At 42.2% G+C, this 10670-nt stretch overlaps 1 protein-coding gene across 1 annotated transcript in view; it reads right to left on the bottom strand.

Moving 5' to 3' along the window:
- Nucleotides 1-1180: 1180 nt before the first annotated feature.
- Nucleotides 1181-10670, bottom strand: part of RIGI (RNA sensor RIG-I) — a 46257-nt gene continuing 36767 nt past the window's right edge. The window contains exons 17-18 of the mRNA XM_052645056.1: nucleotides 3575-3718; nucleotides 1181-1519 (exon numbers count right to left, since the gene is read on the bottom strand). Of these exons, the coding sequence (XP_052501016.1) occupies nucleotides 1181-1519; nucleotides 3575-3718 (483 nt within the window). The remainder of the gene's footprint in view (nucleotides 1520-3574; nucleotides 3719-10670) is intronic.

The raw sequence follows: 10670 nt of genomic DNA, 5'->3' as shown, positions 1-10670 counted from the left end.
GAGAAAGGTCAAAGAGCCAACAAAGAAAAAAAAAGTCCATTGCTAAATTTTAATAATAGATGCCACACGTTGCTACACAGAGAATACAAGTATATGTGACTCTTATGCCTATGGATATGTATGTACATTGAACCTCTGGAATTACCAACACGTGAGGGATCAGAAAAAGAAGCCAATAGGAAAGACTGGGGAAGAGTTACAAGAGCTAGTGGCCAAGACAGAGTTCCAAGAAAGAAGTATTTAACGGCAAAAAAAAGTAAAAACACCCTAAGAAGTGCCCAATGGATCTGACAACCAGAGTCACTGATGACCTCGACAAAAATGGTTTCAGTAGATAGTTAAGGGCAAAAGCCAGTTTACAGTAGGTCAGTCAGTTCAGCTGCTCAGTTGTGTCTGAGTCGTTTTGACCCCATGGACTGCAACACGCCAGGCCTCCCTGTCCATCACCAATTCCCAGAGTTTACTCAAACTCATGTCCATGGAGTCGGTGATGCCATCCAACCATCTCATCCTCTGCCGTCCCCTTCTCCTCCTGCCTTCGATATTTCCCAGCATCAGGGTCTTTTCCAATGAGTCAGTTCTTTGCATCAGGTGGCCAAAGCATTGAAGTTTCAGCTTCAGCATAGGGGCTTCCCTAGTGGCTCAGACGGTAAAAGCGTCAGTCTGCAATGCAGGAAACCCGGGTTCAATCCCTGGGTTGGGAAGATCCCCTGGAGAAGGAAATGGCACCCCACTCCAGTATTTTTGCCTGGAAAATTCCATGGACTGCGGAGCCTGGTAGGTTACCGTCCATGGGGTCACAAAGAGTCGGACACGACTGAGTGACTTCACTTTACTTCATAGTGGGTTAAGGAAAGGGAAGAATGGAAAACCTTTCACCAGTCCATTCACTCATTCACTGATCCCTGTGTGTCTGATTGGCTGTGGGTGCAGTGGGTTCTGAAAGGAAGGATGGCAACAAGTTAAGGCTTATTCATTTTTCCCAAGCTCTCCCGGCCAACAAAGAATCGAGTGCTCTAATCCACTCCCTTGTGCTTGACAGACACGATATAGTATCAGTACAAACTGCTGAAAACGAATAGAAGTTGAGTGATAAATACTCAGTATGATACAAGCCATAGGAAAAATAACTTGACCGTAGTACAAAGAGATCCATGATTTACCCACAGGTCTAATTTCTTCATTCAAGGCCATTCATTCCCTGCAGATTGAGGTCCTGAGCGCCAGCGGACATTTCTGCAGCATCAAATGGGATCTTCTCAAAATTAAAGTCCTTCCACTTTGCATACAGTGTCTGAGCTCCAGTCGCAACATCTTCCACCACAAAACTTTCGATCTTTATAACTGGAATCTCAAATGTCTTGTACGTCATGTGAATTCCCCAGTCATGGAGGCAGTCCTTCCTGGCACAGAAGATCTTAGATTTCTTCTCAAAATTCCCAAATTTCTTCGGTCTGGGATGTAACTTAGTCACGAAGCACTCCCTGAAAGCATCTCTAACCACAGTGAAATGGCATTCCTACAGATAAAGGGATTGAATAGCACCCAAAACAGAATGTTAGAACCAGAATGTAACTGTGATTTAAAAAATAAAATTCCACAATAATCTGAGATGAGAAAGAGGCAGGATCCCACTTCTTTTACAGATGGAGTAGGGAGGAAATGTGAATTTGCCTCAAGACCAGAGTAGAATCCATGCAGTCTGACTCCCAACCACACAGATGGAGGTGAGGGTGGGCGTGGAGGTACCAGTGAGTTGATGGGGAACACTTCATGCAGAGAAGGACTAAGAAGTTTCCAGGCAACCTGGCTCCTGAAAATAGACTGTCACTGTTGTAGTCGCTAAGTCACATCTGGCTCTGCAACCCCATGGACTGTAGCCGGCTAGGCTCCTCTCTCTCTCTGTAGGATTCTCCAGGCAAAAATACTGGAGTGGGTTGCCATTCCCTTCTCCAGGGGATCTTCCCGACCCAGGGATTGAACCTGAGTCTCCCGCATTGGCAGGTGGACTCTCTACCACCGAGCCATCAGGGAAACCCCTGAAAATATTAACAGATACTCAGTATTAATTCAGAGACAAAGGGGTATTTATTTGCTGAAGATCTGGGAAGCCCAAGTTCACCAGTGGCCCTGACAGAAGAATCCCAAGGATACAGAGAACAACAAAGGGTCAATGTGTATCTGAAGAGTCTCAGGGACTAAGCTGTCCACTGGCCCCACCCACAACATTAGAATAAACCAGAACAAAGTTCACAGTGCACGGAACAAATACAGACCCCACAAACCAGGCCCTCAGGAAAACAGTCTAAAAGGGCTATTTCAACAGAAAATCACCCAAACTGGAGCTGAAAGGACTTTTTACAGCTAAAGGAAAAGACAGAAAGGTATGGGAACTTGCCAGTATTAGCCCTAAATGTGTTTCTTGCTCCAGTGTTGGACTGACCAGAGACTTCTGCTTTCTGAAGACTAAACATCCCTAATGTAACAACTCATCATGTGAACCAGCCCAGGCCCTCTACTGTCCCCAGTCAGCAGCAACAGAGTTACGTCCAATTTTTGTCTTTGGAGATTTTTCTAATCCTTTATCTAAAGGTTTTAAGGGAAAAAAATAGAAAGCTAAGCTGCAGATGTGTTTAAAATCAGGAGATTTTGCTTCCATTGTAAAAGTGATCCATATCCCCAAAAGAAAGTTTAGAAAACTTCTCTTAAAATAGGTGTGGGAGGAAGGCTCAAGAGGGAGGGGACACGTGTACTTGTGGCTGATTCACGTTATACAGCAGAAACTCAAACAACACTGTATAACAATTGCACTCCAATTAAAAAAAATTTTTTTAAGAAAACATAAAATAGTAGAAAGAGAAAAGAATCATGCCGTCTCACTGCAAAATGTTAGTATGTTTTGGTATACTTCTGCTAGCCTTTTTTGGTACAAACTTAAGTGTTTTCACTGGTGGTGGTGATGGTGGTATTGTTGCTATTATTTCACACTGCTCTGATCATAGCATATTTACTACTTTGTATCCTGGGTTTTTTTCCACTTTGCCATTAATTTGTAAAAAGTTTTTCCTTATACTACATAAGCTTCCTAATTTTGTTTAAAAAATTTTATTCTGGAGTAACTGCAGATTTACAGAAAAGTTGGAAAGACTGTCCTGTGTACGCTTCACCTAGCTTCCTTAATAAGCACTTCCATCTTACATATCATAGCATATTTGTCAGAACTAAGAAATTAATATCGGTACATTACTATTTGCTAAGCTATAAATTTTACCACTTTTTCTAATAATACCTTTATCTGTTTTAGGATCTAATCCAGAATACCACATTGCATTTAGCATAACAATTATTTGTAATGGCTATACAATATTTAGTTAAGCAGCAACTTTTAAGGTATTCCTTTACTGTTGAACATTCAGGGTTTCTTTTAAATGTTTTAGCCTTCTAAAAATACGTGGACCTTGGCCAGGATAACAAAAGAAATAAGAGTATTCTTACTATAATTCTCTCACCGATAGATAAGCTTTAATGAGTGCTAAAAAATGACCCAGTGCTCTTTGTGAAAAACGTTGCTTACCTCCACCACTCTTATATCAGCTGTGTAACACGCAAAGGTTTTGCACTTTCCGCAGAGCAGTTTTTTATTTTTCTTATCAACAACAGGTTTTACTTTTCCTTGATTATCCCTGATTAATTTTTCTTGAACCTGTATCTGGTGAATCTAAGTGCAAAAAAGCAGACCAAAAAACCTTTAAATATGTACTCTGGGTATAATTAATACATACATACACACACACACCCGTACATTATAATTTATTCCTATACAACTTCTATGAACATACAGTACCTGGTTTTGTTTATAAAAATCCCACAGATAATTTTGATTCTCCTAATTCTTTGTTATCAGTGTTTACCTGTGGCCTCTCCAATTAGTCTTTCCATATCTTCATCAAAGATCCATGAAAGCATGAAAGATGTCCATAAAATAGTCATGTGAACCATGCTTTCTACATTAGTAGTTGGTAAAACTTTTAAAATCCTTCACAAATAGACATATGATATGCATTGACTGTTTTAGGAATAAAATACCCACTCCCAAGGTATAAACCTATTGAATAGAACAGCAGGCAGAAGAGTCCCCCACCACCTAAAATCTTTTTTCCTTCCAAACCACAAAGAATATTGTTGAATTACATTAAAGTTAAATGTCTAGGATGACTACATTCTACCTCAAAATTTAGGCCTTGGCTAAGTACAACTAAAAACACTGAAACATTATATATAAAATAAACATAAGATTCTGAAGGATGAAGAGAAGAAGGCAGACCAGCTAGGAACCATGGGGCCCTAGAAACCACATGTGAGTGAGATCCCTGGGGTTTGTCTTTTTTCGCTTTGTGTATATATCCCAGACATGGGGCCGAAGAAGCTGGCAACCAGAAATACCTCTCGGCACACACAGAAAGTCTGAACAAAAGCCTGTCTCTCTAGCCAAAGGATGAAGACAGGGGCAACTAGCAAGACAGAAAACTTTTAGACAATAGCTGTTCCACAGAGAGAAATCAACAACAATGACAAAAAAAAAAAAAGAACCAAGAAACCCTGAATCTAGTGGGGAGGAACCTAGAATTCCACTTTGCAGGGCTGATACGAAGCATCTCAACACTCCCCCCCTGGTGGTGTCAGAGAATGCCACACAGGGAGCCAGGATTTTCAGTCCTGCCACATGGTAGCCCCCCTTGCCTGCAGAATCCATAGAGATCACGCTGGGGCCCAGAACGTCCATCCCCAAGCGGAAGTAACAAGGAGCCTCCCCTTGCTGACATCAACAGAAGCTGAGTAGGAAACCTCGACTTCTACCCTCAGCTGGCAGTTATGAAACAGGGTCACCTACCTCCCCTGCCAGAACAGTATCAGAAGCAGCCAGCTAACACGGAAGGTTAAGATCCCAAATTTCATCATCTGGTATGAAAACCTCTGGGTTTTGATTTAAAAATCACTCTTTATACCAAAGACCAGAAAGATCTCAAATTGAATGGAAAATAAAAGACAACCAGTTGATGTTAACACTGAGATGACAGAGATTTGAGAATCATCTGACAAAACCTTTAAACTAGCTATAATAAAAATGCTTCAATGGGTCATCATAAACACTCCTGAAGCAAACAAACTTAGAGGCTCAACAAAGAAATGGAAGGTATAAAGAAGAACAGAATGGAAATTTTAGAACTAAAAGATACAATAACCAAAACAAAAAGTTTGGTGGATGGGCTCAATAGCAGAACGGAGAGGACAAAGGAAAGAGCCGTGAACCGGAAGACAGAACAACAGGAATGACCCAATCTAAACAACAGAGAGTAAACAGAAAAAGATTAACAAATGAGCAGAGCCTCAGGTAACTTTAGGACTACTTTAAAAAGATCTAACAGTTATGACAGGAGAGGGGAAAGAGCAGCGCTTAAAAAGTACTCAAAGAAGCAATGACTAAACATTTCCCAAATTTTGCATAACAGAACCCTACAGACAAAAGATGCTGGACAAATCCAAACAGGATAAATGCAAAGAAACCACACCAAGACACATTATAATTAAACTTCCGGAAACTAAAGACACAGGAAAAAACTTCGGTGTGTATGTATGGTTTGCCCCTTACCTTCATTTATTTATCTATTTCTGGATTTACATGGTTTTTACATGGTAATTTCACCTTTAAGAGATTTATCCTATGGGAAGTCCAGATCATTTGATTTATATTGTCTTTTAAAATTTTTTTTCAGTTGAAGTGTAGTTGATTTACAATGTTATGCCAATCTCTGCTGTACAGCAAAGTGACTCAGCTACACACATATAGACACATTTTTTTCTAGTATGGTTTATCACAGGATATTGAATATGTTCCCTGGACCTTGTTGTTTATCCTATTGTTGTGTAAACTATTACATATAACAGTTTACATTTAATTCGCTGATCCCAAGCTTCCCTCCCCGATCCACTCCTCCCTGGCAAACACAAGTCTGTTCTCTAAACACACAGGAAAAAAATCTTGAGAGCAAACAGAAAGAAAAAAAAAAAAATGGCACCTTACCTACAAGGGAAAAACCATCTGAATGACACCAGATTTCTCACCAGAGAATGTGGACAGCAGACAAAAGTGGCACAATATTTTTCAAATGCTAAAAGAAAACCCTGTCAATCCAAATGCCTATATTCGCAGCAATATATACTTAGAAATAAAGAGGAAATCAAGACATTCTCAGGTGAAGCAAAACAAATTATTTTAAGAATTTCTGCACCAGCAGACGTTCCCTTTCCTAAAAGAAGAGCAAAAAGAAGTTCTCTAAAGAGAAGAACATGACAGAAGAAACCCTGAAACCTCAAACATCAAGGAAGAAAGAGCATGGTGATTACAGAGCAGAGCTGGCTGTGGAAGGGTCTGCTCTGCCCCACTGGTGTGTGGGGCGGCCTCTGTTTTATCCAATGTTCCAAGTGGAACCAGACAGCTTAGGTGTAAGCCCTGTTCCTACCACTTACAGCCGTGTCATTCTGGGCAAGCGCCTCAAATATAAAATGGGAACAGTCATAGCATTTACTTCATAGGTTGTTGGGAGGTAACATGAGTTAATAATTGATCAGGACTGCCTGGCATAGCTTTAATGCTCCTTGTATTCGTCTCGGTCTGTTAGGCTAGTATTTTGCCAAGAACCATGAAAATGTTAATGATGGTAATTTGTACTTCCATCCTGGGTAGGGCAATATCTATTCGTGAGTTATTTTTTCAGAAATGCCATCGCTATTTTCATTTATGCATGTGTCTATATAAACTCTGGAGCTATTTTACAAAGCTAAAGCCTCATTTCTATTTTGATTGTGGGCTATGATAAATGCACAAATGGATTTACAGTGAAGGCAGAGCTTTAAAATAATCAGCCATTCAAGAAAATGGTGTTCTTTTTCTTTCTTTTTCCAAAGTTTTTTACTTGGCTGTGCCGGTACTTCAGAGAAGGCAATGGCACCCCACTCCAGTGCTCTTGCCTGGAGAATCCCATGGACGGAGGAGCCTGGTGGGCTGCAGTCCATGGGGTCGCTAAGAGTCGGGCACAACTGAGCGACTTCACTTTCACTTTTCACTTTCATGCATTGGAGAAGGAAATGGCAACCCACTCCAGTGTTCTTGCCTGGAGAATCCCAGGGACGGGGGAGCCTGGTGAGCTGCCGTCTCTGGGGTCGCACAGAGTCGGACACGACTGAAGCGACTTAGCAGCAGCAGCCGGTATTAGCTGCAGCATGTGGGATCTAGTTCCCTGACCAAGGATTGAACGTGGCCTCCCTGTATTGGGAGCTCGGAGCCTTAGCCACTGGACCACCAGGGTAGTCCCAGGGTTTCTTTTGTCTTAATTTACCTTCTATTACTTGGTAAAATTTTTTTAGTTGTCCTTGTGGTGTTGGAGAAGACTCTTGAGAGTCCCTTGGACTGCAAGGAGATCCAACCAGTCCATCCTAAAGGAGATGAGTCCTGGGTGTTCACTGGAAGGACTGATGTTGAAGCTGAAGCTCCAGTACTTCGGCCACGTCATGCAAAGAGCTGAATCATTTGAAAAGACCCTGATGCTGGGAGGGATTGGGGGCAGGAGGAGAAGGGGACGACAGAGGATGAGATGGCTGGATGGCATCACTGACTCGATGGACATGAGTTTGGGTGAACTCCAGGAGTTGGTGATGGACAGGGAGGCCTGGCGTGCTGCCGTTCATGGGGTTGCAAAGAGTTGGACACGACTAAGCGACTGAACTGAACTGAACTGATTTATGCTTCAAACAGTTCTGGTCAGGCCAACAGATGCAGAGTTTAGCCAGATGGACTCTGCCAGCTCTACCCCGACCTAGCTGTGTGATCTCCTGACACTGAAAATTTTCATGCCTCAGTTTCCCTCCCAGAGCGTGACTTCATGAGAGGCTCAACCACATGGATCACTGCAAGACCCGTTGATATAAATAAGCATTTGCAGGGCTTGGTGGAGAGCCCATGTTCTGCATGGATGAGTCAGTTATTGTCACTGTGAGCGGAAATGTCCCAGCCCCGTATACCTTGTACTGGTTACTGATCACCCATTGAGAAGCCATGGATCTCTAAAGCACTTCAAACTCAAATAAAACTTGATTTATATTAAAATATTTAGGCCTGGAATATAGGCCAGGAAAGCAATCAAAATATGATTTCCTCTCCCCTGATTCCCCACTCTACTCCATCCCACCTGTAATTATCTTCATTGTCTTTGTAAGAATAAAGGAAGCGTAATGTGCCCTATTTCCAATTCACATCTTCACTGTTATAAAACTGCTGCAGGATGTGTGCATTTGTCTCGTTATTTCCTCTGGGTAAATTTCTAGAAACGAAATTCCTGGGTTACATGATATACATTTCCCTATGAGGAATTTTAATTTCTCAGACATGATTCTGATCATTACTTAAGGCAGGCTCAGGGTGGGGGGAATGTGACGGGAAAAAGGTACAAATATAAACTTGCCCTTTGGGCATCCAATTAAAAAAAATCACCTACATCTAGTGATGTTCAATCATATACTAAAATGCAATTAAATAGTTCAGTTCAGTTCAGTTCAGTCACTCAGTCGTGTCCGCCTCTTTGCAACCCCATGGACTGCAGCATGCCAGGCTTCCCTCTCCATCACCAACTGCTGGAGCCTGCTTAAACTCATGTCCATCGCCATCGGTGATGCCATCCAACCATCTCATCCTCTGTTGTCCCCTTCTCCTCCTGCCTTCAATCTTTCCCAGCAGCAGGGTCTTTTCAAATGAGTCGGTTCTACGCATCAGGTGGCCAAAGTACTGGCATTTCAGCTTCAGCATCAGTCCTTCCAATGAATATTCAGGACTGATCTCCTTTAGAATAGACTGGTCTGATCTCCTTGCAGTCCAAGGGACTCTCAAGTGTCTTCTCCAATACCACAGTTCAAAAGCATCCGTTCTTCAACACTCAGCTTTCTTCACAGTCCAGCTCTCACACCCATACATGACTACTGGAAAAACCATAGCCTTGACTAGATGAACCTTTGTTAGTAAAGTAATGTCTCTGTTTTTTAATATGCTGTCTAGGTTGGTCATATCTTTTCTTTCAAGGAGCAAGCATCTTTTAATTTCATGGCTGCAGTCACCATCTGCAATGATTTTGGATCCCCCAAAAATAAAGTCTTTCACTGTTTCCATTGTAATAATCTCAAATATTTTCAATGTCACTAAAGGCAATAAATATAAATCCTAAAAATTAAAACTCTTACTTCTATACTGAAAACTAAGTAAAACTGAGCAACTGGATAAAGAGGTTTAACCAAAGTCACAAGTTAAGTCTAGAGCACACGGTCTCCCCTTCGCCCACCTGTGGTCGGGAAGCAGCCTAATTCCCTACACTGAGGTGAGAAAAGCGGAACTATGAATACCTGATTGTATGCAGTCGTGGGCAGAGATCAGGTTGGAAATTCTGTAGCCAAAATGAACTTTCTTTTACCCTGAATCTTATCCTCTACTCCTAAGAAAGGAAAGTAGGCTTCTTCATTTCGATTTCAAATGACCCTCCACAACTAGAACTATGAAAAATATCCTTTATACTTTATTGCTCTAGAATGAAGTCCAATCAGATCCTGAGGCTTCCATCATGGAAATAAGTTTCTGGAGGGTTCTGGGCCGTCTACAGGTTCAGCTAGATGGCTGCAGAATAACCAGAGGTCCCCGAGGGCCACAGTGCTCTGGGGAAGTCAGCCACACGGAGGTAATGGACAAGGCAGCTGTGGGTGTGGAGAAGAGAGTGCACAAGCTCCCTTTCTCCCTACTCAAGGACTGCCTTAATGCACTCTGAACTTCTTCCCTCACTTGTGCAAAGTTTTTTGATATAAAGGGCCCAGGTGCTCAGATCCAATGTCCAATTCAGTTCAGTCGCTCAGTCGTGTCCGACTCTGCGACCCCATGAGCTGCAGCACGCCAGGCCTCCCTGTCCAACACCAACTCTCGGAGCCTACCAAAACTCATGTCCATTGAGTCAGTGATGCCATCCAACCATCTCATCCTCTGTCATCCCCTTCTCCTCCTGCTCTCAATCTGTCCCAGCATCAGGGTCTTTTCAAATGAGTCAGCTCTTCGCATGAGGTGGCCAAGTATTGGAGTTTCAGCCTCAACATCAGATCTTCCAGTGAACACCCAGGACTCATCTCCTTTAGGATGGACTGGTTGGATCTCCTTGCAGTCCAAGAGACTCTCAAGAGTCTTCTCCAACACCACAGTTCAAAAGCATCAATTCTTCGGAGCTCAGCTTTCTTCACAGTCCAACTTTCACATCTATACATGACTACTGGAAAAACCATAGCCTTGACTAGATGGACCTTTGTTGGCAAAGTAATGTCTCTGCTTTTTAATATGCTATCTAGGTTGGTCATAACTTTTCTTCCAAGGAGTAAGCATCTTTTAATTTCATGGCTGCAGTCACCATCTGCAGTGATTTTGGAGCCGAGAAAAATAAAGTCAGCCACTGTTTCCACTGTTTCCCCATCTATTTCCCATGAAGTGATGGGACCAAATGCCATGATCTTAGTTTTCTGAATGTTGAGCTTTAAGCCAACTTTTTCACTCTCCTCCTTCACTTTCATCAAGAGGCTCTTTAGTTCTTCTT

Source organism: Budorcas taxicolor, chromosome 8 (assembly GCF_023091745.1).
Source record: "Budorcas taxicolor isolate Tak-1 chromosome 8, Takin1.1, whole genome shotgun sequence".
Classification (NCBI taxonomy): domain Eukaryota; kingdom Metazoa; phylum Chordata; class Mammalia; order Artiodactyla; family Bovidae; genus Budorcas; species Budorcas taxicolor.
Note: the sequence above shows the minus strand (reverse complement) of the source record. Positions and strands in the feature narration are given on the sequence as shown.